This window comes from Acomys russatus, chromosome 26 (genome assembly GCF_903995435.1).
Source record: "Acomys russatus chromosome 26, mAcoRus1.1, whole genome shotgun sequence".
NCBI lineage: Eukaryota > Metazoa > Chordata > Mammalia > Rodentia > Muridae > Acomys > Acomys russatus.
Window position 1 is genome coordinate 35,601,429 of NC_067162.1, and position 27,178 is coordinate 35,628,606.

General features: G+C 48.0%; 1 protein-coding gene, 1 non-coding gene and 1 pseudogene across 2 annotated transcripts; 2 read left to right on the forward strand and 1 right to left on the reverse strand.

Moving 5' to 3' along the window:
* Nucleotides 1-946: 946 nt before the first annotated feature.
* Nucleotides 947-1,017, forward strand: Trnag-gcc (transfer RNA glycine (anticodon GCC)). Its single transcript has one exon. It is a non-coding gene; the product is annotated as a tRNA-Gly (tRNA).
* Nucleotides 1,018-8,946: 7,929 nt separating this feature from the next.
* Nucleotides 8,947-20,217, reverse strand: Clec18c (C-type lectin domain family 18 member C). Its single transcript, XM_051168927.1, has 12 exons — nucleotides 20,008-20,217; nucleotides 19,219-19,310; nucleotides 17,006-17,248; nucleotides 14,788-14,885; nucleotides 14,218-14,339; nucleotides 13,920-14,027; nucleotides 13,090-13,182; nucleotides 11,926-12,032; nucleotides 11,166-11,295; nucleotides 10,692-10,788; nucleotides 9,865-9,956; nucleotides 8,947-9,362 (listed from the first exon to the last, which is right to left on the reverse strand). The coding sequence occupies exons 1-12, from the start codon at nucleotides 20,210-20,212 to the stop codon at nucleotides 9,325-9,327; spliced, it is 1,425 nt and encodes a 474-aa protein (XP_051024884.1). The 5' UTR covers nucleotides 20,213-20,217; the 3' UTR covers nucleotides 8,947-9,324.
* Nucleotides 20,218-23,283: 3,066 nt separating this feature from the next.
* On the forward strand, nucleotides 23,284-23,551 carry LOC127209270 (prothymosin alpha-like; annotated as a pseudogene).
* Nucleotides 23,552-27,178: the final 3,627 nt, after the last annotated feature.

Sequence of the window (27,178 nt, forward strand, 5' to 3'; positions counted from 1 at the left end):
GCTTGGCCTCAGAATTTATGTAGCTGAGGCTGACTTTGGACTCCTGTCCAAACTACCCTCACCTGCAGCCCTTCCTTTGACTGTCAGGATTCTTCATCAAATGACACCCTAGGGTCTTGCTCAGAGTCGGTTTGGGAGACCGCAACAAACCAGCTTCTCCCTGATTGATCTCTTACCCCACCCCCACCCCAGGTTCCAAGTGGCCGTCCGCCAGAGCCTGGCCCTCCAGAAGCTCTTCTGTCTGAGCCAGGTACTGCTGATCTTCCGGATTTTAGTCCGGCATAGGATGAAAGGGAAGAGTTAAGCCAGAGCCCAAGGTCTCAGTGTGGGTATGGAGACTTTAATCCTGGTGTGGGAACTGCCAGAACGCAGAGAGGTCTGCAGACGAGAGAGCTAGCAGGAAAGGTTAAGGCTGTCACCAAGCCACCTGCCCTTTGCTGCAAGCATGGAAGGGGGCGAGCTCCTAAAAGGTACGAGGCGCGTATGGGCAGTCTCACCCCTTTCACACGGAGGGATGTAGCGCCTGTGCGCACAAGTGGGTCTCTATTCCAGATCGTGAAAGGCCGGTGCGAATGCATATTGTATTAGGTCCTGCCTGGGATGAGGCGGGTGAGCACACTGAGTTGGGAGTCAGGTCTAAAGTTAAGAAACAACTTCCTGGTGCTGTCGCCTTAAGAGCCCAGCGCAAAGGCAGACTCCGAGGGCCAACTGAAAGACAGGTTGCCCGTCTGCCCTTAAAATCTGCAGGGTCCCCTGGGTGGGGATTTCCGGCCACCTCTGTTGGTTTCTGGAGGTCTGAGTGGGAGGTCGAGAATTCTTCGGATTCCAGAGGGTAGGAAGAAGAAAGAAAACGGTCGGGGGGGGGGGGGGGGCGGGAGGATGCTAAACACTTTAGACGTGGAAGAGACTGAACATCTGCAGCAGGAAAGAGCAGCCTTATAGCAGCGCATTGGTGGTTCAGTGGTAGAATTCTCGCCTGCCACGCGGGAGGCCCGGGTTCGATTCCCGGCCAATGCACGAGTCGCTTCTTTTTTTTTTTAGTAAATAATTTCCCCTAAGTAGTCAGAAAAGAGAGTAGAAAGAACCAAGACTTCAGCTAGTATGAAACAGACAGGGTTACCATTTGTGCTCCTACAGCAAGCAAAGAGGAACCTTCCGGCATTGAGTTAGTTCCTTTGCCTGCACTGAGTGCAAACGCACGCACAGACACATACACACAGACACACAGACACACACACACACACACACCCTTGGCTTTTCCTTTTTCTTCCAAGAGGAGCAATCTGGTTTCACTGCAGGCTAACGACTGCAGTCTATCTAAAACTTGAGAATTCCCACACACAGAAAATACGAAAAGAAGAAAAAGAGAAAGAAAATTAAGAAAGAGTGAGAAATTAAGAAACCCAAAATGAGCCTGGGGGTGGTGGCGGTGGTGGCGCATGTTTGGGAGGCAGAGACAGGCTCATTGCTGTAAGTTCGAGGCCAGCCTGGTCTACAAAGTGGGTCTAGGACAGCCAAGGCTAACACAGAGAAACCCTATCTCGAAAACCAAAAGAAAAGAAAAGAACAAGAAAGAAAGAAAAAGAAAAGAAAAGAAAGAAAGAAAGAAAGAAAGAAACGTAATCCCAGCACTTGGGAGGCAGAGACAGGCTGATTGCTGTGAGTTCGAGGCCTGGTCTACAGAGCAAGTCCAGGACAGTCAAAGATACACAAAGAAACCCTGTCTTGGAAAACAAAAACAAACCCAACAACAACAAAAGAAACCCAAAATGCCCTGTTTAATAGATGTCTCTATAGGCAAAAACCAAACTACCTCCCAGAGCTCCGCTTTGGAAAAGGAAAGAACCGTGCTGACCACGCCTTTCCCCACAGCACCCCTTCCTTATTCGAAGACCACATCCTTGAGAGGGAGTTCAGCTTTGTGGGGCTCAGAAAAGCACGAGCTTGGAACCTGTTCCTCTTCTGAGGGCCATCCAAAGCAAGAGGGCCAGACTGACTAGGCTGTTCCCGTTAACTGGGGAAAATCTCACTTGCCCTCCCGTGGAAGCCACTTCTGCCTGCCTCAGCCCACGTCTGAATACCCAGGAGCCCTTCTGAACAGAACCTGAGTCCCCCATAGGACAAGCTCGCTGCCTACCTCTAACACTGCCACGTACAACCACCTTTCCCTTATAGTGCCCCAATACAACCTAACAGCCTTGGGTCCAAGCCTCCTCAGGTCAGGAAAATATGGAAGTTTACAAGTGTCAAGACTAACTAATTGTATAGGCCCTACTAGCCTCAAAATGACCACGTTAAGCCAACACCACAAGCCGGGCAGTAGTGGCACACGCCTTTAATCCCAGCACACACATGCAAACTAATAAATAAAGGGTTGGGTTTTTTGTTTGTTTGTTTGTTTGTTTTTGTTTTTTAATTCTAAAGCAACACCAACAAAGAGGTTTTCCTAAAAATTGTCTAAGGTGTGCCAAGCTAAGACCAAGATGTCATCCAGAAAGGTTCCCAAACATCTATATTTAGAAAAAACAAAAACAAAACAAAACTTCTGAGGTTCTCCTCAGAGGACTGACTCCCTGACTCCCTTCAGGAGGAGGACCAGCCTCCCGAGACAGGAGGATGTCATGTTGCTTCAACCTGCTAGGGCAGCATGCACTTTGTCAGTTCCCTCAGCTGCAAACAAAGCCTGGGGCTCGGGAATAAGTCACATGACTGAGCAGCCTGAGTGGCTGGGTGGGCAGCACACTCAGGGAGCCTTGGAGATTCCTTTTTCCACCCCATGGGAACTCCAGCCTCCCTGGCTAACAGTGTAGACTCACCAGAAGATGGTCCCGTCCTGTGGTCTCTTCTGGCTTGGATGGGTAGAGCCAGGCCTGGGCTCTGCAGCCATGTCCAATCTGACAGTGAGATAAGAGTGGAGCAGAGGAGACGGGGATGAGAAGAGGGTGGAGAAGAGTGGGTCACGGGCACACAACAGTGGCCGACCTGGCCTCTGACAAACCCTAGCAGTCCCTATCTAGGGCTGTCCTCAAGCTCCAGGGAGTCATCCTGGACGTTCCCTGAAACAAAGAGAAAAAGGGTCCCCTTTGCGTTTTTCAAAACAGAAACAACCTAGGGTTGGAAAGTTTGCTCTATTTCCTTCAGACCCAAACCCACAGTCATATTAACCTCATTGCGCAGGCCCTGGAGTTTAGGGAGATAGATACCGTCAAAAGGCAGCAGGAAGAATGTCCGCAGCCCTCCTGTCCTCGGAGGAGACACCAGCTCTGGGCTGGACTAATTTTTGAGTGTCCTCCTGCTACCAGCCAGGGATGCAGAGTGTCTGTGTCGGCCACCCTGGCATTAGCCACCACTGCCAGGCCCACGCCCAGCGCCTGCTTCTGTGCTAAGCCTCAAAGAGCCAGGTTGCTGGGAGCCAGGAACCAAAGGGACTTTTAAAAACTTATTTTTTATTATTGAGCCGGGGCACACACCACAGAGTGTGTATGAAGGTGGAACAACTTGCTGGGGTCACAAAGATAAAACTCAGCTTGGCAAGCAAGGGCATCTTTGCCTTCAGATAAATAACCTCCTAGATTTCAGAAAGAGTTTTTTGTTTTGTTGTTTGGTTTTGTTTTGTGTGTTTTTTTTTTTTTTTTCAAGACAGGGTCTCTCTGTGTAGCCTTGGCTGTTCCTGACTTACTTTGTAGACCAGGCTGGCCTCGAACTCACAGTGATCCATCTGCCTCTGCCTCTGCTGGGATTAAAGGCATGTGCCACCATGCCTGGCTTTTGTTTTTAACCTAAAGGAGGCACATTTCTGTCACTCTGAAGGCTGGACAAAGAGAATGAAGTTTAAGGCCAGCCTGGTCTACAGATATGTTTAATATACTTTAATTATATTTCACAAGCATTACTGGCTTTTTGTTTTTGTTTTTCTTTTGTTTTTTGAGACAGGGTTTCTCTGTATAGCCTTGACTATCCTGGGCTCAGTTTGTAGACCAGGCTAGCCTCAAACAGTGATCTGCCTGCCTCTGTCTCCCAACTGCTGGGATTAAAGGTGTGCACCACCATGCCCGGCTCCATTACTGGCTTTTCTAATCACCTTCTGCCTACCCATGTATAATCAAGCCCCATAGTTCAATTTGTAGAGAACGCTGACTGTGCTGCATCCACTTGTGGGACCCTCGACCTTCTGCTCTGCTTTCTTCTCCTGTTTATATAAGACAGGATCTTAGGGGGGCTGGAGAGATGGCTCAGAGGTTAAGAGCACTGACTGCTCTTCCAAAGGTCATGAGTTCAATTCCCAGCAACCACATGTTGGCTCACAACCATCTATAATGAGATTTGTATACATAATAAATAAATAAATCTTTAAAAGACAGGGTCTTAGCTAGTAGACCAAGCTGGCCTCTGATTCATGACCCTCTCACCTAGGTCAGCCACCAGAAAGTCACAGGCATTGACTGCCATACCAAGAAAAGATATTCTAAATTCAAAACAACCTCTTGGCTTACAGTGTGTGTGTGTGTGTGTGTGTGTGTGAGAGAGAGAGAGAGAGAGAGAGAGAGAGAGAGAGAGAGAGAGAGAGAGAGAGAGAGAACATACCCGGAAGCCAAAAAAGGATGTCTGATGTCCTACTCTATCTTATGCCTTTAAGACAGTGTTTCTCACTGCATCGGGAGCTAGACTGGCAGCTGGAAAGTTCCAGCAATTTTCCTGCAGGTGCTTGGCTATGGCTGGTTTTTTATTATTGTTTTTGTTTTTCTGCTTTTTTGGTTTGGTTTGGAATTTACTTGTTTGTTTGTTTATTTATTTATATGGTATTCTCCCTACATGTGAGCCAGCAGGCCAAAAGAGAACACCAGATTACATTATAGATGGTTATGAGCCACCATATGGTTGCTGGGAATTGAACTCAGGACCTTCAGAACAGCCAGTGCTCTTAACCTCTGAGCCATTGCTCCAACTCTGGTTTGCCTTTTTTCATGTGGATTCTGAGATCTAAACTTAAACACGCAGGAGTATCTCTTCAATGGAGGAAATAGATATAGCTACATTTCACCCAGAAAGCTGGGACTAGATGTTGTTAATGGCTTGGTGAATTTTGGTTATCTGTAGAGCTAGACCTCACCCAAATTCCCTAGAATGAATATCTCATATTGATCAGAGGTCATGCCAGATCCTTGGCCAATGTTTCTCAACCTGTGGGTCAAGATCCCTTTGGAGAGTCAAACAACCCTTTCATAGGGATCAAATATCAAATACCCTGCTTATCAGATATTTACTTTATGATGTATAATAGTAACAAAATTACAGTTATGAAGTAGCAATGAAGTAATTTTATGGTTGGGGGTCACCATAACATAAGGAACTGTATTAAAGTGTCGCAGCATTAGGAAAGTTGGGAAACACTGTCCTAGGCCTTTATTTTGCAAAGGTATTTTTCTTTTTTGTTGTTGTTTGTTTGTTTCTTTGTTTGTTTGAGACAGGGTTTCTCTATGTGGCCCTGACTTTCCTGGAATTCATTCTGTAGACCAGGCTGGCCTCAAACTCAGATATCTGCTCTGACAGATGCTGGGGTGAAAGGCATGCAGCCACCACCTCTTGGCTCAAAGGTGAGTCTGTGAAGTCATGCCTGAAGTTTTATTGTGCACCTTGAATTAAAATTATTGTTGTCTGGAAGCTTTTCCCCCCCAAATTCTATTGTGTTTAAATATGTTTATAATAAATCACCTACTATCAGCCGGGCGGTGGTGGCGCATGCCTTTAATCCCAGCACTCAGGAGGCAGAGGCAGGCGGATCGCTGTGAGTTCGAGGCCAGCCTGGTCTACAGAGTGAGTCTAGGCTAGTCAAAGCTACACAGAGAAACTCTGTCTCGAAAAACAAACAAACAAACAAACAAACAAAATCACCTACCATCAGACTCTCTAGAAGTTTGATCAGGCCTGACCAACTAAGCCGGGCTGAACTGAGTTTTCATTTTCACCTCTTCCTGATTTGTTTTTCTGCCTTCCATGATGCTTGCAGGGACTCCTAAAGTATAGAAACCACTCTGACCCACTGAGCCATATTCCTACCCTGCCCCCCTACATTTGTAAAAGAAGGGTTATGGGGAGGTGTGGTTTTGAGACAGGGTTTCTCTGTGTAGCCCTGGCTATCCTGGACTAGCACTGTAGGGTTATGAGGCTTCTTAGGGTTGCCAATTAAACATACCAGTTAAGTGTCAGCTGGAGGCATTTTAAAGAAGAAAATACAAAGGAGCCCTGAGTTCTGCAGCGTGCTTTCTGGTGGATGTGCCGGGTGAAGGAAGCAGAGAACAAAGTTCCTTCCTGGAGAAGGATCCCATGGTTGCTGTTTTGGGCACACTGCCTCCTGATATTGCTGAAAGAAACCACCTCTCTTCCTAGAGACAGCGGGAAGATGGCTCCCTTGGAACTTTGGGGCTGGATGATCTCAACAGGCTAGGAAGTACAGCAGTGACAGTGGCTAGCCTGGGAGAAGGGTCCTGTGGACCTGGGTCCCCCCCCTTGTCCTCTGGACAGATGAGAAATGGAGGGCGTATGTGATCTCAGTCCAGCCCCAGACTCTCTTGTAACCTGGAAGACAGCTCTCCAACAAGGGAGTGGGTCTCCTCAGCAGTGTTTAAATTCGCATCGATAGTAGGGTAGGCAACCAAGGGTCTGAATTAGCGCTCCTCTGAATTGGGACTCCTTTGAACTATTTTCCTCTGAATTGGGACTCCTTTGAACTATTTGTTGATGTGTAATGAAAACAAAAACAGGTGGAACGCCATCCATATTGTCAAATACAAGAGCAGGCTGCATTTTTGGTGATTAATCTGTGCAGTCACACTGGGGTCCCAATAGAAGAACTTCCAGCCTGTTATTTTGAAATTATTTTCATTTTTATTTTATGTTGTTTATGTTTTGTTCTAAAAGGCAGGGTGTTGCTGTCCTGGAACTCACTCAGTCTGTAGACGAGGCTGTCCTCCAACCTACAGAGATCTGCCTGCCTCTGCCTCTGCTGGGGTTAAAGGTGTATGCTACCATCACCAGATCCATTTTTAATTTTTTATTATTGTTGTTATTTTTGTTTTTTGTTTTTGTTTTTGTTTTTGTTTTGAGACAGGGTTTCTCTGTGTAGCCTTGGCTGTCCTGGACTCACTTTGTAGACCAGGCTGGCCTTGAACTCACAGAGATCTGCCTGCCTCTGCCTCCAGAGTGCTGGGATTAAAGGCATTCGCCACCATGCCCGGCTCCATTTTTAATTTTTAAAATGTTAATTATTAGCTAGGAGTGGTGGTGCACACTTTTAATCCTGGCACTTGAGAGGCAGAGTTAAGCAGATCTCTGTGAGTTCGAGGCCAGCCTGGTCTACAAAGAAAGTTCCAAGACAGCCAGGGCTATTACACAGAGAAACCCTGTCTCAAAAAACAAAAACAAAAATTCTTTCTTTCTTTCTTGTGTGCGTTTGTACCTTTACACTTATGCCACAGCATGTGTGCTGAAGTCAAAGGTAACTTGCAGGAGTTGGTTTCTCACCATATGGAACCAAACTGAGACACATCCTACATTCCTGAAAGAAGTTGAAATACCTCTCTCTACCTTCCTTTCCCATACTTCCTTAAAAACCAGGGTCTGGGCTTTCTTTTTTCTTTCTTTTCCTGGTTTCTCGAGACAGGGCTTCTCTGTGTAGCTCTGTAGCCCAGGCTAGTCTCAAACTCACAGAGATCCACCTGCCTCTGCCTCCCCAAGTGGTGGGATTAAAGGCAGGATTAGAGAGGAGGGAGAGAGAGAAAGAGAGAGAGAGAGAGAAGCGAGGAAGAGAGAAACAATCTAGGTAAGAGAGAAGGAGGAGGTGGGTTTGTCCTTTTATATACTGGGCAGGGGCACACCTAGTGGCAGTTAGGTAATGACATCATAGGTTTCTAGGCAGACTGGGGCAGTATGCTAACAGATGGCATGCCTGTCTGATGGGGGTTGGTCTGGTGCTATGTATTCTACTGTTAATTATTTTGCTCCTTGAGGTCGGCTTGCTGTCTTTTACGAGCAGCCTATCACATACCCCAAGGAAAGCTCTGTGACCTTGCCTTCAGAACTATCCCTGATTTGATATATAAAAGGCCTACACACCTGGGGAGGGAGGAAGTGAGAAATAGAGCTAAGGTTCACGGGCCTTGGAGGACAGAGGATCGTAGAAAGGAAAGAGACAGGAGAGTCGGCTGCCATGGGTTAGTGTGGAGAGAACCACGTGGCTGGGAGGAGTCTACTCTGAAGATCCATGTAGGAGAGAAGCAGCCCAGGTGAAAAGCATGTGCAGGTGTTTATGGAATTATAGATGGGGAGTAGCCCAGATAGGAATGATTAAAGCAAATGGCATGGGATGTGGAGCTGGGAGGTGACAAGGTACCTCAGGGGGTTTATATCTGTTTCCCTGCCCCCAGGTGAAATAAAGCTTATTTACAATTCTATCAGGTGTGGTATCGGGTTAATAATAACTGCCATGGGTGCTGGAGAGATGGCTCAGCGGTTAAGAGACTGTCTGCTCTTCCAGAGGTCATGAGTTCAATTCCCAGCACCCACATGGTAGCTCACAACCATCTATGCCCTCTAATGCCCTCTTCTGTCATAAATGGGTACAGGCAGATAGAGCACTCATGTACATGAAATAAATAAACTATTTTTTAAAAACTGCCATAATGGTGGTGTGCACCTTTAATCCCAGCATTTGGAGGGCAAAGGCAGGTGGATCGCTGTGAGTTTGAGGCCAGCCTGGCCTACAAAGCAAGTTCAGGACAGCCAATGTTACAACAGAGAAACCCTGTCTCAAAAGAGAGGAAGAAGAAGAAAGAAAGAAAGAAGAAATTGGTTAGCACAACAAAACAATAACTGCAACAATATAAAAATAAAATACACACAGGAAGAAAAATGTGATCAATTGCAAAGCCAGATGATTCATAGTGTCATTTAATCCTTTGCAAAGACTCTGGTCTGGAAAACACCAGCTGCCCAAGGGAGTTTGATCTGGATGGAGCAGAATAGTTTCCTCTTCAGGCCGCTGCCTCTGGCTTTTGCTTCGGGAGCCAGTGGAAGCCCATCTTTGCAAGTGGAAGCAGGCTGAGGACCCTGGCTCTTCTCTTCCCATGCTAGGCTCCTTTAGGACCCCCTGTTCATTTCCCATGGGCATTGCTACTATCCTACCCAACGTCCAGCAGTGTGCAAGAGCTGAGACCTCTTTGGATGTTGGAGAATCAGTCCCAGCCAGGCCCTTGCTTCACACAGGTGAGCAGTCGGGCAAACTGACTTGTGCTCTCAGGGACTGACAGGAGAGCTGCCTGGCCAGGGTCAGGGTCCAGGCTCCCACTCGGAAATGTGCTTCTGAGCTAGAAAGGAAGAATACAGAATGAGTCCTCCTGTGATGGGGACTCTGCTGTACTCATCTAAAGGTAGCCATCGCTGTGTGCTCTTGGGGAACTCCAAATTCTAATTGGTGGATGCTGGAAGCTGATGTTGGCCCAGGTTTCACTTCTGCCCCCTCCCCCCATAGCTCATTGGGCTGTAGGTAATTAGGGCACAGGAAGGGATCTAACAGATCCCAGGGGATGGCTTTCATGATTGAAGGGAAGGAACCCAGGAGAACTCCTGAGCAAGATGTGGGACCAGTCTTGTTTCTCTGCATGGACATAGTCTTCGATGCTGGGCCATCTTCATCCCCTCGGCCTCAGACAGTTGTGACCACAAGACCCTGGGCAGGAAACCCTCTCCAGCTCTGTGCACTCGGACACATTGTCTACCTACGATTTGGGTGTCCTAGCAACATGGATCAGGCTGTTAGCACATCAGGGGACAGGTAGCAGAGGAGAGGAGCTGAGAACACGGTCTCACCAAACTGACAGATGTAACGGTTTCGAGTTTTACAACGCTGGTCGTTCCAGTTGAAGGCAGCGGATGCTTGCATTTCCACACAGTTCCCAAACCTGTGGGGGCCAGGATAAGCAGCGATAATGTGGAGGAATTAGGAATCCAGTGGAGTCTTAAACCTTCTACCCCATTAGGCCACATGCATTTGTGAGACCCGGACGCATCGCATGCAGATGGGGCTGCTAGGAGCCAATGCCCATTCTGTTCCCCAGATACTGCAGCTCTGCAATGGGAAAACCCTCCCCTCCCCCCACCACGCCAGCCCAGTCCAGCACTTAGCCACAGCAGGAATATACAGGCCCACATCCTTTTTGTGCAAAGAGAATGTACCCCGAAGTCCAGGCATGGTAGGTTGCAGTGAGGGTGTGCTGGGAGAGATATTTGGAGCCCTGGGTGATCACTAACCACCTCTATCTCTGTTATGGCACTCCTGGGCTTTCAAGACCAGCCAGTGCCACATAACCAGAATGTTCTCTGTACAGGACAGCTGGTGGGTAAACTGATGGAGGTACGCATGGAGAATGCGGATGGGTAGATGCCAGAAGTGATGTATCGTTGCAGGCAGTAGGCAGGTGAGGGATGGAGCAACACACCAGCAAGCGCAAATGGCAGTGATAACATGGATGGCACTTTGTGCCTCCCTTACCTGTGTTGGCATCAGCTGGGTCCAGGTTTTCCTGGCACCTAAAACCAGGTAAGGTCCAGCCCTCATAGGCGGGGTAAAGTTTCTCCAGTGGCATCAGGCCCAAGTGGGGAGTGGGCCCAGGGGAGATGAAACATCCTAGACTCACCCCTGGTTGTCAGGCTGCCCAAAGGCAAAGCTGGTGAAGGTCTGATGTTCTCCAGTGGTCCAGCGGAAGGAATCCTTAGCTGCCTTGTAGGTGAGCCCTGGGCCAGGGTAGCCAAGGATGCTCATCATCGGAGAGTCCAGAAGCCTGCTGGATGCCTAAGGCCTTTCAAGCTCCCAGATGTTAAATCTCTCACTCTCTCTCTCTCTCTCCCCCCCCCCCCCCTCTCTCTCTCTCTCTCTCTCTCTCTCTCTCTCCAGATCTCTCCCCAATCTGTGGTTCATCCCACCCGACAACCCTCCTCCCAGGAAAGGAGATTGTCCTGGTCTCCGACGCCTTCCATGCTCCAAACCCTTTCCATATCCTTGCTGTCTATCTGCTCGTGGGTGATGGGGTTGCCATAGTCTGTGTTTCCTGGAGCCTTGTAGGGCTTCGAGCCCTCCCACTTACCACACCCTTCCACCGCCAAGCGCTCACCAATCCAGAAATTTCTGGTCTCAAAGTCACTGTCTGTCACCTCGTTGGTGGTCTCCAGGCGGCCCAGGAAGAAGGCAAGGATGTCTTGCACTTTCTGGCTCTCGATCTGGGCTAGCACCCCACCTTTTCCCTGTAACCCCACTCTGGGTCATATGGGACAGACTGTAGAGTTCAGGCCCCAAAACTTTCTATCCATTCTGTTACCCCCAACATGGCCAGGACCCCAAATGTGTGTGCTGGCTGGGCTGTCATCATCGCCACCCCCAACAACCTCCTGCTCTGAGAACGGAGGTCCTCTTCCTCTCCCCGCCAGACTTCCATTTGTGTGTGCACAAGGCCCACTTGCCGGTTCATAGGTCAACCATGGCACTGCTCTCTCAGAAAGGTTTTGTTTCAGTCACGTGGTATATTAAATATACTTGGACCAGTTGTCAATATTAGCAAGTCAAGAAATAGCAAGGAAAATCTGGGTTTTCTGGCTTTAGAAAACCCTGTGTTCTGGCCATCCTGACCTGATACCCGGGATGTCTGCCACTAGCTGGAGCTGGGTCAGATAGGAATAGGCTGGGGCCTGGGGCCTGGGTGTTAAGTGGGCTCCTGACTCATGTGAGCCTTGAATCTATGACTCCTGCTTCATAATAATGAAGAGAGGAAGGGCCAGGGCAGGTTGAAGGAACTAGCTCTTGTTCCGAAGCCACCCCCATTACAACCCTGTCTGAGGGTTGACAATGACCCTGGGTAGGTAAGGGTCAGCCCTCACCTGACATTTCATCTTGGCTCCATAATAGGTATCTGCCTCGGAAGACACCATGAAGCAGTCTCCATCAATCCTCAGGTCACAGGTGTGAAAAGGAAAGTGCACCTTGGCTGGCAAAATTCACGGGGGAAAAAAACCACAATTTGCATGCTGACCTCAGAATCCTTATCCCCTCCCACCAGGCTGAGCTATATTCAAGGTACTCCAGCCTCTGGAGAACTACTCCAAACTGGAAGTGGGCAGAAGTCAGTGGTGCGCTGGTAAATTTGCAAGTTTGTGGTCTCTCAAGAAAGAGAAAGAAGGCCAGGGTGTGGGGGAGGCAGGGGGGCTGTGCTGGAGAGATGGCTCAGAGGTTAAGAGCACTGGCTCTTCTTCTGAAGGTCCTGAGTTTAATTCCCAGCAACCACATGGAGGCTTACAAGCATCTACAATGAGATCTGGTGGCCTCTTCTGGCCTTAAGGCACACATGCAGACAGAATACTGTAGAATAAATAAATAAATCTTTAAACAACAACAACCAAAAAAAAAAACCCCCCCCAAAACAAAACAAAACAGAGAGAGAGAAAGAGAGAGGGGGGTGGGGTGGGGTAGGGGATGGGGTGGGGGGTGGGGTGGGGGGAGGGGCTGGGGAATTTACAGCTGGCAAGATGGCTCAGTAGGTAAAAGCACTTTTTGCCTGGTCTGTTGTTCTGAGTTCAATCCCCAGTACCCACACGGTGGAAGAGGAGAATCAGCTCCCATAAATTGTCCTCTGACATCCACACCTGCTCTGTGGCACACTCACACAAATAAAATGTCATTAAAAAAAAAAAAGAGTTGGGCTTGGTGGCCCATGCCTGTGATCCCAGCACTTGGGGGAGGCAGAGGCAGGCAGATCTCTGTGAGTTTAAAGCCAGCCTGGTCTACAAAGCAAGCCCAGGACAGCCAGGGTCACAGAGAGAAACCCTGTCTGGAAAAGAAGAAAAAAAAAAAAAATTCATAGCTTGTAGCAATTTGCTGTTTCCATTTGGTATAAATGGAATTTCAATTTCAGGATATTAGTGTGGTTTTCCTGAGCAAGAAGTTGACAGCAGCCTGACACGCGGGCCCTTACAATGAGCTGATCAAGTCAGATCCAGCACCCACACTGAAGAGGGTTCTGAGAACAACCCGGAGTTGGAACTCACTGGCACACTGGGCTCCCCCATAGCCAACGTTGCAGATGCAGGAGCATTCTTCTTCCCGGAACCGGCCGTGCACACACTGCACACTGCACCGCACTGCCAGGACAGAACAGAAGGGGGGTGGAGTGCTCAGCCTCTAACCACGGGGACCCCATGCTGCCCTCCAGGCCAACCATAGCAAGAATACCCTCCCAGAGACAAAGTCCAAGGGGCCTTCCAGCTACTGCCGTGCTTGGCTGCTTGGGTTTGATTCTCATTGTAGAGAGAAGCTGAATTTGACTCTTTTTTTTTTTTTTTTTTTAAATTCAGAGTGTTATTAGGTTGCTCTAGCTGACCTAGAGTTCGCTGCATAGGGCTCATGATAATCCCACTACCTCCCAAGTATTAGGATTATAGCCCTATACATCTTACATTGTATCTATAGCTCAGGGTATGGCACACAGTTGGGGCTCAATGTGTTTTTATTGAATGAACGCATGCAGTGTGAAAACCCAGAGGTCAATACTTTTTTTTTTTTCGAGACAGGTTTTTTTTTTGTTTTTGTTTTTATTTTTGTTTTTGAATCCTTGGCTGTCCTGGACTTGCTGTGTAGACCAGGCTGGCCTCAAACTCACAGTGATCCACCTGCCTCTGCTTCCCTAGTGCTGGGATCAAAGGTGTGTGACATCACGCCCGGCTAGGATCAATACTTTTAATGTACCAGTCACCCCAGCCCTCCAGCTCTCCCACTGTATCAGCTCCAGGACATACCAAAGGACAGGTGTATACCTGCCAAGGTGCATCTCCCTCACTCTTACACCTCAGGGCAGCCTGAACCGGTACAGGGTCCTCACCTTGGCAGTACCTCCCTGTGTAGCCAGGGGGACAGTGACAGTGACAAGTGCTAACATTGAGAAGTCCATGATTTCGGCAGCTCATACGACATGGGTTTCTGGGGACCTCTGGTAAGAAAAGTAGATAGTTCTGAGTACGGCCCTCTTTCCAGCAAGCCAGGCAGGTCCTTTCTTTGGTGCTGAGGCTGAGGCGTCTGGGCTAGTCCCTCAGCCTCCTAGTTCCCATCCCAGGGACACCAATTTTAAGCACCTCACATACCTGCTGCTCTAGGAAAAAGGCAAATTGTGGCATACTCACCACAGAGCCCTCCTGCATGATCCCAGGCCTTGAAGCAGCCTGAGACACTGGCTGTGCAGAGCGAGCACCAGGTGCCTTTCTTATAAGGGGCGATTGTCTTCCCATTAACATCCCAGTTGCCTCTGCGAGAGCAAGCGTCAGAGGGTTCTGCAGACCCTGGCCTTGGGCAGGGCAGGAATGGGTCCTGGCTGCCTGCCTTTCCCATGGGCCTCTTTACCACCTGTGGCCCAGTCAGGGATTCAGGAAACTGGATGTGGCAGGGAAATTAGTTAGGAAACAAAAGATGACTTTTGTATCAATCTTGGACACATTCTCTCAGAGCAGGGTCATGCACCCAGAAAAGAGCATTCATGGGTAAGTCCTGTTCTGCACAGCCGGAACCTGTCATGTCTTCTTCCTGTCTTTCTCTTCCCTCTCACACAGACAAATGGGTAAATGCATTTTAGGTGGCTGGGCGTATAGCTCACCCTGAGTGAAAGTCATCCATCCATCCCTCCCACCTTCAGCCCCAGCCTCCCTAACCTTTCACCCCGCCCAGCCCCATCACCCAGCTTATGGTGAGGGACTTACCCAGGGGAGTAGGCACAGACAAAAGCTTCCATGACTGCCTGGTCCACAAAGCACAGATGCCGCCCACAGCCCAGCTGGCTGGAGGTGGCCCAGACAAGCTGCAGAGAACACAAACAGCTCAACAAGTCTCTCAGGATGGCTTTACTTCAATCTGGGGCATTGCAGCACAGGCAATGTACAGCTGGGGGAGGCTTTGGCCTCAACCAGGCACCCAGACTGCTCCCTTGTCTCCCCGGGGAACCCAGAGAGAGCAGCTATGCTGAGCACAGCCATCAGAATTGAGGTAAGCTTTCGGAATGGGCTCTGAGGGTTACTAACTGTTGAAAGGAGAGAGAGGAGATTATGGACAGCTGGAAAGAGTGACAAAAGAAAGACTTTGGTATCAAGAGCCATGTGTAAGATTGTAAAAAAGGCCACAAGCCTTCACTTCTCCCTATAGACTGATTGTAAATGCGAGACAAAGTCTCTCTCTGCATGCAGCATGCAGCACTGGCTCAGCAATCACTATGTAAAACAGGTTGGCTACAGACTCAGAGTTCCTCCTATCTCTGTTTCCCAGGTCTTGGAATTAAAGGAATGTCCCACCACACTCAGTTTATAGTAGACTGTTCTTTTCTTTTTTTTTAATTTTTAAAATTTATTATGTATACAGCGTTTTGCCTGCATATTCATCTGTATACGAGAAGAAGGCACCAGATTTTGTTATAGATGGTTGTGAGCCACCATGTGGTTGCTGGGAACTGAACTCAGGACCTTTGGAAGAGCAGCCAGTGCTCTTAGCCTCTGAGCCATCTCTCCAGCCTTATAGAGTCTTCTTTTGTGCTGGAGATTTAATCCAGGGCCTGACACATACTGGGCAAGTGACACACCATTGAGCTACATTCCCCCAGTATACAGCCCATCCTTTTTTTTTTTTTAAAGATACTGTGCTGTTTAGGCTGGCCTCAAACTCTCTGTGTACCCAAGAATGACTTTAAACTCTTGGTCCTCCAGCCTCTGCCTCCTGGGAACTAGGATTACAGGCATGCACACATATTGCTTTAATGCAATATGCCTTTTAAGTTTATAATTTTAGAGCTAGAATTATAGTTCAGTGGTAAAGTCTTTTTGTACCATGTGCAACGCTCTAGGTTGGATCACTACTACCATGCACACACAAAATTAAAGAAGAAAAGAATAAGATATAATTTAAGGAAACAAACTAAGAAAAGAAAAAATACTTCAAAACAAACAACCCAGAACCACAATTGAAAACACAACAAAACAAACAAACCCAGCCTTAAGTAACAAAAGCACTAACGCCATACGGTGGCTCACAAGCATTTACAATGAGATCTGGTGTCCTCTTCTGGCCGGTTGCCACACATGCAGGCAGAATATTGTATAAATAATAAATCTTAAAAACAAAACAAAGCCGGGTGTGGTTGCACACGCCTTTAATCCCAGCACTCGGGAGGCAGAGGCAGGCGGATCGCTGTGAGTTCGAGGCCAGCCTGGTCTACAAAGTGAGTCCAGGATGGCCAAGGCTACACAGAGAAACCCTGTCTCGAAAAACCAAAAAAAAAAAAAAAAGAAACTCAAGGTCATCCTGGGCTACATGAGACCCTGTCTCAGAAGACCCACCACCATGAGTTTGAGGCCAGCCTGGCTATTTTGGAAGACCTTATCTAAAAAGGAAGGAAAGAAATTTAGAAGCTCAAAAGCCTTATAGTCATATAATAGGAATGTTTAAAAAGACTCACTTCGTGGCTCAACTTCACTATCATCACGAGTATACCAAAGGTGTCAAAACATGATGAGAATTTTGCTTGCATTATTCCATACTTAGCCACCTTGATAGTATCAGACATATTAGAAAAAACAAACAAACATAATCCCAGCACTCAGGAGGCAGAGGCAGGCGGATCACTGTGAGTTCAAGGTCTACAAAGTGAGTCCAGGACAGTAAGGGCTACACAGAAAAACCCTGTCTTGAAATCCCCCCCCTAAAAACCCAAACAAACAAAAAACAAAAGAAAATAAAACAAAACAATAAATATCTACAGTTGTTGAATGGAGGAGAAAAAGAAGGAAAGTTTCTTGAGAATGTTGTATCTGAACTTGAGAAAGGTTCATGTGAGGAGGGGCGGAGGGAAAATGGGAGGCACAGGGCTCTAGTCTAGCCTCTTCTAAGATGACTGGCGAGACCATGCCCTAGTCTTATCTGCAGTACACTCACCTGTGTGTAGTGGGTGCAGGTGGCATTGTGGGCACACTCGGTGTCCCCATGTCTATACTGCAGCCCTTCAGCAAACCAGAGGTTGACCACTTCGACAAAGGATGCTGAGCCCATCGGCAATAGTTGCACATTCCATCCCACTTGTGGGGTGTGCCGTGGGGTAGATGCCAGGTTTGGGGTGGCTGAAGCACCGCAGAGGGCTGCCTTTGCTTGAGCTAGTTGAGCCAGGTTCTCGCTCCAGTCCTGGGAGGGGCACAAACAAAGACATCCTCGGGTGGTACGTTCACTTCTCTTCCAGGTGTTGTGTGACAAAAGCAGCTTAGAGGAGAAAAGGCTTGTTCAGCTCACAAGTGCCAGCCCATCACTGCTGAGAACTCAAGGTGTCAGGAACCTGAAGCTGCTTGTTACATCCACAGTCAAAGAGCAGAGAGAAAACGAAGGCATGCATGCTTGCGCTTAGCTCCATGCCTTCTTTCCCCTGGTCCTACAGTCCGGGACTCAAACCTAGGGAATGGTGCCACCCACATTTTTCTTTTTTTTTTTGCTTGGTGTTTTTGAGACAGGGTCTCTCTGTGAGGCCCTGGCAGTCTTGTAACTTAATATGTAGACCTGGCTTGGCCTAAAACAGAGATCTGTCTGCCTTTTCCTCCCATGTTTTGGCATTAAAGGCACGTACTACGCTCAACTGGTGTCACCCATTTTTAAATAGTTAACATACTCAAGACAGTCTACCACAGACGTGCCCAAGATCTAACCTAATCTAGACAATTGTTCAAATAAATTCCTTTTCTGGGTGATTCTGTTACACCCAATCAAAAGTACAATCAATCAAAAGTAACCATTACAACTGGCCTTTGGGAAACGGGGCAGCTAACAGGCAATGAGTCATTTCCCTACTGTCTCTGAATATCTGTGTGGTGCCAGAGCATACTTAGCAAAGAGCCATGCTTGCCTGCCTAATGATCAGCACTGTTTTCTTTGCTGCACAGAGCCACAGGACCTCTGGAGCTGCCCAAGATATGCCAGGAAAGCAAATTATGCCTCCATCATCCTGAGTCTTGTGTAAACACCTTCAGCCCTACCTTGGGAACAACACCAGCCCAGACATGTTCTGCAGTCTAATAATCTGAGCCTGGGCAGTGCCCAGACTTTACAGGTTGGCTGGCTGTGTTTTCTTTTAAGAGCTGGCCCTGGCCACAGTCAGAAGAACTCTGCTGCTCCCATCCGGGCAAATGTGATTTTTCCAGGCCTTTAAGTTAAGCAAAGGGCCCCAAGAAAGGCACAAATTACCAGCTAGCTAATCATACCCTGACCTGCAGGGTCCTGGGGTAGAAAGATTCACTGCCAGGCACTACAACTTGGAAAATCCTGACTGCTCAGGACATGGGCATGGGGGTACGGGGTGGGGGAGAGACAGAGCCACTTAGAGCAGGGCAGGGGAGAAAAGCTGACCACTTCCTCCTGGCCCTCCCCCACCTCCTGGGAAACTGACCCCTGAGTTCTCAAGGTCACCACCCACCGGTGCCTGTCCTCCTCTGAGGACTTTATGGAAGGCAGCCATGGGGAACCTTGCCCTCCCTTACCCATTCCACCCTTGTTCCCAGGCCTGTTCACATGGACTGGGGCTACTGGGGTCCCAGACTATGAGGGCAGTATGTCTGAGCCCCCAAGATGATCAGCCCCAAGTCTGCTGCAGCCTTTATCATGGAGGTTCTAAATTGCAAATAAAGGAATGAGTGAGGTACATGGGAGAGGCCCCCAATACTTCCTTGATAAACCGTGGTCACATACCAGTCCCCCCACAGCCCAGTGGGAGGCTATTCTCTCCCTGTTCTTCACTTCTCCCTTTTTGCTGAATCCCTTTGTGTAGCTCCCCCAACCCCACCCCAACCCCTGCCCCCCCAAAACCCCTACCCAACCAGAAGGAGGGAACCCTGGCTCCTTCCATATCTGTTGATATCCGTGGCAACAGGATGCCAGGAAAGGCAGGTTTGTCCTTAATATTAGTGTGAGTTGCTTAGTACCCTGACCTCCTATACCAAGGGCTTTCCCTGAGAGAAGAAGCTACATAGGTCCGCAGTAACCAAGACCACTGTGGGCTCCCTGCCCCCCACCATAAAAGGGGACCTGACATTGGCAAGGCCTCCTGAGCTCACTCTGGGCCTCAGTTCCTATCACAGTCCTCTCAATACACAGAAGTTGGGCATACTCACCATTCTCTGCATGTTGGCTGCAGGAGGCTGGACCTGGCTTCGCAGGCGGTTGTGCACGGAGAGGACTAAGAAACCCTCCTTCCTGCTCAGGGCTGGAGGCCAGGAGAGAAGGTTAGCCCAATGACCAGCAGCACCTGGGACGTCGCCATTGCCAGGTGAGAGAGCAACCCCATCCCAAGGACACAGATCTGAGATGAGGAGCAGGTGTGTAGGGGGAGAACTCCCAGCACAGAGATGGAGGGAGGCCAGCCGAGAGACAGGAGACAGAGAGAGTATATAGCAATGCTCAGGCGTGGGGGAGACAATGGAGAAATAAAAGACTCATCTTTGGACTAGAAGCAAGCCCCAGCTGCAACTCCTTTCTTTTATTTTTTTGGTTTTTCGAGACAGGGTTTCTCTGTGTAGCCTTAGCTGTCCTGGACTCCCTTTGTAGGCCAGGCTGGCCTCGAACTCATAGCCTGCCTCTGCCTCCCTAGTGCTGGGATTAAAGGCATGTGCCAACACCGCCCAGTTTTGCAGCTCCTTTCTACCACTGTGTTTCTTCTGAGGTCTTAGCTGCACTCTCTAAGCAGTATCATTGCTTAAGCTCAACCCTGGACCCGTCTGCTTCATCCTTTTGCCTCCCTGCTATCTTTCCGTCATGTCCCCTTGAATTGTTCTAATGCGTCCCCATCATATCACATCTGCATAACATAGGGTTCAGTCCTGGCCCCTAGAAACCCCTTGGTACCCCTTCTTTGGGTTCACAACAGTATCTCCACCCCTATCTTTGCCCAGCTATTCCCTTACCTGGGAGCGTAGGAGCTTGCTCTGGCAGCTGGGGTAGCTGCACTTCTGTCCAGGTGATGCCCAGGAGAGACAGGAGCACAAACAAGAGACCAAGCCATCGTCTCTGGCTCCCCAGCCCCAGGGAGGGCTCCGGTTGAATCATTGGCCTGCCTGGCACTACGGACATGGCTTCTCTCAGCTGTCCAGCCACCTTCTCAGGCTTCATGAAGCTATTCACAGTCTCAAGGAGTCAGGCTAAGCTGCCAGACAAAAGGAGGAGGAGGTTCGTGAGTTATCAGTGTGTCCAAACAGCCTCCCCTCAGCCGTGCACTGGCTTCATAAGAGACATAGTGCCCTTCTAACTCCAGCTTTAGTGTCTGGCCAGCTTGCTTCACAACAGAGCAGGGCTGTGTGCACTGACCCTGTGGCCCCTGCTAATCATTGCAGGATTATTAGCACCCCGAGGGAGCCCCCGAAGACCCTGCTGATTGGCCTACAGACATTCCAGGGCTGTGGATTAGCAGCCGATGGCTGTACTCTGGCAGGGACAATGTCCTGCAAGCCCATGGACAGCTTCTATTCCCCAGCCCCAGTCAAAGGGTGGAGGCTGGGACTTTGGCAGTGGGCCCAAAAGGCAGGCAGGAACCGGACAAGACCCCAGGGGAGTTCTTTCCTTTCTTGGGATGCTCATCTCAAACCCCCTATTCATGAATTAAACATAAAGCAGGAAGTAACTGGTCACCAGACAGATGCCACTGGTGGGAGCCTAGAGGAGCAAGCTGGGGCTGTACCTTCAGGAAGAAAGATGTGCCTTGCTTCTGTACGTCAGGACAGTGTGTGAGGATATGGCTACCCCCAGGCCTCATGATTTTGGGCCAAGACAGGGGCAAAGCTGACAGAGAGGAGAGCATGTGATGGATGATGCCCTCCGCTGACTTGAGTCCTGCCGTGAGCAAGCCTGCCTCTAAACAAACAGGCCACCGTGGGGCAGGAAGGCAGCAAATTGCCATGGTATTTAAGGCCTAGCTGAAGTCTGCACAATCCCACCAGAATCACTGAATTTCTACTACTGTCCAATCAAAGGCTGACAAGTGCCCCTAGCCAAAGGCCTACCAAGTTTACTCAGCCATTCTAAAGCACAACCTTGCAAAGTATGCTTTGTCTTTTTGGAATTGGTGTAGTCCCTAACCCTGGGGTCAGCACTCTCTCAGATGTCAACTCGTTGGGTTTTCTCCTTCTACTGTTTTTGTTTTTCCAGACAGGGTTTCTCTGTGTAATAGAGCCCTGACTCTCCTAGACTCACTTTGTATACCAGGCTGGCCCTGAACTCACAGTGATCCGCCTGCCTCTGCCTCCTGAGTGCTGGGATTAAAGGAGTGTGCCACCACACCAGGCTCCTGGCTTCTTTTTCTACTGTTGTTCCCAGGAGTCAAACTTGAATCACCCAGCTTGGTGACAGGGACCGTTTCCACTGAGCTATCTCGCCAACCCCATAGTCACCCTTTCAACAGAGCTTATAAAGCATGTTTATAAATGTAACGTATATTCGTGCCACAATTACCTTGCATTGGTGCCATCTGGCAGATGGGGTAGCAGGACACAGTGAGCCTCAGGGACTTGCCCACATCACCTCCCAGCTAATCAGGGCCTCTACATTTACGTTCCCAGGGTGTTAATTTACGTATGTAGTGGTTCTCTCAGAGTGCAGTTTTCAATGGTTTTGCTTTATGCTGGTGATAAATGACCCGACTCCTGCTCCTGGGCTCCGGTGGCTCATTGTCATTGGGCTTTGGATTGGATAGGAGGAAGATCCTGAGACTATGAAGGTATGCTTCCGTGGGGTTGGGGATTTAGCTCAGTGGTAGGGCACTTGCCTAGCAAGCACAGGCCCTGGGTTCGGTCCTCAGCTCTAGGGCAGGGAGTGGGGGAGGGAAAGACATGCTTCTGTGTCTGGCTTTATGTAGGCTCTGAGAATTTGAGCGTGGGTTCTTATGCTTGCACAGCAGCTCTCCTTCTCTGTGTTTGTGTGTCTCTGTGTGTGTGCCAGGATCTCACTATTTACTCACGGATGGCTTGGTATTTGATATGTAGCCCAGGGTGACCTCAGACTTATAGCGATCCCCTTGTCTCAGCTTCCCAAGTGCCTGGGTTACAGTTGTGTGTGATTATACTGAGTTTGCTTTGTTTGTTTGTTTTTTTTTTTTTGTTTTACTATGAATTGAACCTAAGGCTCATGCTTGCTAGGGAAACACTCTACCACTGAGCTATATCCTCAGTCTTCCCAATCACTTTTTATTGTTGGGATATATATATATATGTGTGTGTGTGTGTGTGTGTGTGTGTGTGTGTGTGTGTGTAAACATATACACATATACATATCTATATGTATACAATATATCTCTATATAAGATAGCACATATATTTCTTCATTTGGCTTTAGTTTTGTTGTTGTTGTTGTTGCTGCTGTTGTTTTCCACTCTTTATTTTGAGGCAGTCTAAATGAATATCCCAGATTGGCCTTGCAGCCCATGGGCTTACGGTGTAGCTCAGTTGTTACAGTGTTTGTCAAGCATGCATGAATCCCTGTGTTCAATCCCCAGCACCATGTAAAGGTGGTGTAACGACACATGCCTGTCCTCCCAATACTCCAGAGGTAGGTGCTGGAGGTAAAGAGGTCAAATTAGAAGTCAGTCTGGGCTGCAAGCGACCTTGTATTTATTCCATCTCTTTCAACAAGAACAAAGAAACAAACACAACACAACAGTAACAAACCAAGCTGCAGTCCTGCAGCAGCCTCCCAAGTTGCTGGGGTTACAGGCTGGAACCATCAGTCCGACTGCGTCTCTATTTCAGGGCTCCCTCATCTCTGTTCCTCTTTCATAGAGTCACTCGGAGTTATCGGCTCCATGGAAAGATTTTATTGGTCGGATTTGAGTTTCTAATGAGTCTTAACAGTTCACTTAGTGAATAAAGGATGCAGGAGACCAGGTCACTTCAATCCACGGGCCCCAGCGCCACCCCGTGGTCAGTGTGAGGACATAGGCAGGAGTAGGGCCCATCTGGTCTGTGAGGCAATTACAGGTAGTCCTCGTTTTTAAAATTGCCAGATGATCTTTTAAGAAACTTTAAAACGACTGGCTGCTCGGAAAAGCCATCTTTGCCTTGTTCCCGGGTTCTGCTCCGTGCTCGCTGCAGCCACCTTCGTCTTCTGCTTCCTCTTCCAGCTCGGACTCCAGCAGCTTCGTGGGCAGAGTCCTCTTTCTCACTCCCTGCATCGGACCACAGGTGTGCCCCATCATGTCAGACACCACTTCTGAGATCACCATCAAGGACTTGGAGAAGGAAGTCGTGGAGGAGGCAGGAAATGGAAGAGACGCACCTGCCCATGGGAATGCTGGGAAGAAAAAGGTGGGGAGGAAGAGAAGAAGGTGGCGGCGAGGGAGAGGACTGAGGTGAGGAAACTGATGGCCCTACGGGCAAGCGGATAGCTGAAGAAGAGGATGAGGTTGACACTAAGAAGCAGAAGACTGATGAGGATGGTTAGACGGCACAAAGGAAAAGCTAAACCTAAGGCCACCACGACCTATTCATTCGCCACTTCCTGTCTCCAAACTTCCCGGGCCCTGCTTTTTTTCTTAAAAATACTTCAAAAGGGAAATTTGTTTGTAGTTTTATTTACATTTTATATTCTTGTACACATTAGGGGTCAGCCATCTTTTGTTTTTGTTTTTTGAGACAGGGTTTCTCTGTGTAGCCTTGGCTGTCCTGGACTCACTTTGTAGCCCAGGTTTGCCTCGAATTCACAGCATTCTACCTGCCTCTGCCGCCTGAGTGCTGGTATTAAAGGCGTGCACCACCACGCCCAGCTAAAAACCCAGTCTTACCCAAGCATTCTAGTACCATTTTGTGTGTGTGTCCTTAGCTGTACTATAAATAGTTGGTTTGTACGAGATAGTTAAAAGGCCAAAGATAAAAGATTTCTCTTCCCGTGTGTGTGTGTGTGTGTGTGTGTGTGTGTGTGTGTGTGTGTGTGTGTGTTTTGTCTGTGAAGTGGCTGTTTATTATCTTTTGGCCTGTTTGATGTACGCTTGAAACAATGTTTAACAATAAACCAGAATTAAAAGAAAAGAAAAGAAACCTTAACACTCCCTCAGCTGAGATTCCTTGTCAGCTGTTTGTACTTCTGAATCGGTGAAGGAGGTCTCGTGGTCTCAGGAGGTCACCCTGAGTGTACGGAGGCTTCTGGAAGTCCGTGAAGGGGCGTGCCACCTGTGCAGCGATGGGGGCAGTCATCTGTGCTGGCCTGAGACCTTTTGGAGCCACCCATGTTCCTGTAACCTCTCAACCATGCTCTGTAGGTAAGCCAAATGAATTCATTCCGTTGTCAAACTGGCCTTTGGTGGCATCATTACTTTGCTCTGTCACTTGTTCCCTTTCTGAGGTAGTTAGGCATTCCCGTCTCCTCAGGAAGACAAATAAAGGGGATAGTAGAAAGGAAGACAGGCAGGGTGAAGGTGCACAGCCCTTTAATCCCGGCACTAGGGAGTCAGAGACAGGGGAACCTCTTTGACTCCAAAGCCTTTCTAGGGAATTTTAGGCCAGCCAGGTTTATATAGTAAGATCCTGTCTCAAAAAGCAGAGCTGGAGAGGGCTGGAGAGATGGCTCAGAGGTTAAGCGTATTGACTGCTCCTCTGGAGGTCCTGAGTTCAATTCCCAGCAGCCACAGGGTGGCTTCCAACCATCTATGTGATCTGATGTCCTCTTCTGGCCTGCAGATGTACATACAGGCACTCAAGTCCTCCTCCCATGCTAGCTTACAATCATTCATAGTTCTGGTTCTGGAGGATCCAATACCTTTTCTGGATTCTACAGGAATTAGGTACAGGAATTAGGTGGGGGATGGAGAGATGGCTTAGAGCTAAAGAGCATTGGATCTTCTTCCAAAGGTCCTGAGCTCAAATCCCAGCAACCACATGGTGGCTCGTAACAATGAGATACGATGCCCTCTTCTGGCATGGAGGCACACATGCAGGCAAAGTACTATATAAACAGTAAATAAATCTTTAAAAAATACATGCAGATGCATGCACACACACATACACGCACACATTAAATCTAGAAAGCATTTTAGAAAAGATTTATTCTTATGTGCATTGGTGTTTGGTGTTTTGCCTCCATGTATGTCTGTTTGAAGTTATCAGATTCCCTGAAGCTGGAGTTAGGCAGTTCTGAGCTGCCATGTGTGGGCTGGGATCTGCACCTAGGCCCTCTGGAAGATCAGGCAATCAGTGCTCTTAACCACTGAGCAATTGCTCCAGACCCCTAAAAAGGTTTCTTAAAAAAATGAAAGAAGGGCTGGGTGTGGTGGCTCACGCACTCGGGAGACAGAGACAGGTGGATCTCTATGTGTTAGAGGGCAGACTGGTCCACAGAGCTAGTTCCAAGTCAGCTAGAGCTACAGGGAGAAACATTGTCTCAAAAACAAACAAACAAAGAGACAAACAAAAAATTTGCTAACTCTAAAAGCTCTTTACCTTCTGGTAAGATTTGTTCTTTGTAATTTCTTAGTTTTGAGTGCATTCAAGAGGACTAGAGTGGGTTTTCTGTTGTTTTTTTCTCATTTGTTTCATGTTTTTGCTGGTATTAGGCATTGATCCTAGGTCCTCACGTGTGCCAAGCTCACAATTACTGAGTGACAGCCCCAGCTCTATTTTTATAATTTTGCCTTTTCTTTTTTCCATAAATCACTGGAGGTGTTCCTTGGTTGGCTCCTGACTTCTCTATGCTAAAAAATCCCTTGGAGAATCAAATGTTTTGTGTAAAAGATGTTTCTTGGAAGATTTTTTTTAAGTTTCATTTTTTGAAATATTTTTATTAAACATTTCTTATTTTTTACATATACATTTATATTATTACATACAAAACGTTTCTTTTAGTCAATCTATCTTATTTACGGAGTTTTATTCCTTCAGGAGTGTACCCTATACAACCTCCTATCTTTAAACTATATTATCTAGAGACACATGTATTTTATTATATGTATGTTTTTAGTGTATATATGTGCATTATTTCAGTATGCATTTAATGTGTATGTTTAATTATATATCTGTGGGTTTTTTTTAATTTTAATTTTTGTGTTCATTGATGTTTTGCTTGCATTGGGTACCAGATCCTCTGGAACTGGAGTCACAGGTAGTTGTGAGCTGCCATATGGATGCTGGGAATTGAACCTAGGTTCTCTAGGAGAGCAGCTGGTGCTCTTAACTGCTGAGCCATCTCTTCAGCTCTGTTTCTTGGAGGGTTTGAATGCACTTAACATTTTGTCCTTTGAAAACATACTTGGCATCCTTGTTTATGTGTTTGTCAAGGTCAGAGATTGCAAGACTGGGAAGATATTTTTAGAGCTTGTTTCTAAAGATCCGTGCCAGGATGTTTTCTGGATACAGGAACTGGAGACAGAGCACCTTTCCATAGGTTGGTCCTAGTGCCTTGCATTCTAGAATGTCAGGTGGCTCTAGGTAGTAATAGTGAGAAACAAGGGAAGTTTATTTTTGGACTGTAGACTCCCATCAGCCCACCCAGTCTTTCCTTCCCCAGAACAGATAAGTGGAAAGCAATGTAGCTCATTTCATGAAAGGGTTTCCTAGTTTACCCTTAGCCCTTCCCTCAAATCTTAGAGTCTGTCAGACACCCCTGTAACTTACTTGTGCTTATGAGTGGTACTTCCCCTCAGCTCACTTCTCTTCCTGTGTAGAGTTACCATGTGGTGTTGAGAACTTTCCTGATGCTTGAGAAGATGGAATTAAGAAGCTGGCTGACAGCTGGCTGTGGTGGTGTACACCTATAGTCCCAGCACTCGGGAGGCAGAGGCTGGTGGATCACTGTGAGGCCAGCCTGGTCTACAAAGCGAGTCCAGGCCAAACAAGGCTACACAGAGAAACCCTGTCTTGATAAACAAAAACAAAAACAAAGAAAGAAGCTAGCTGACTGAGCTGAGTGTAGTGGCTTATGTCTTTGATCCCAGCACTACAGGAGGAAAAGGCAATCAGATCTCTGCAAATTCAAGGTCAGCCTGGCCTACATTGTGGGGACAGCCAGAGCTACACAAACCCTATCTGGAAACCAACACAAAAAAGAAGCTAGCTGACTGGGCATTTCGGCTTTCTCTGAATATGTGTTGACACTCTCTAT

Bases quoted from the DNA above. Each gene is read 5' to 3' on its own strand.
- Clec18c (XM_051168927.1), bottom strand. From the start codon at position 20,212: ATGAAGCCTGAGAAGGTGGCTGGACAGCTGAGAGAAGCCATGTCCGTA. The intron at 17,249-19,218 runs GTGAGTATGCCC...TGCCCCTCCCAG, and splicing joins CAGCCAACATGCAGAGAATG to GACTGGAGCGAGAACCTGGC. The intron at 13,183-13,919 runs GTGAGGACCCTG...CTGTCCTGGCAG, and splicing joins CACAGGGAGGTACTGCCAAG to TGCGGTGCAGTGTGCAGTGT.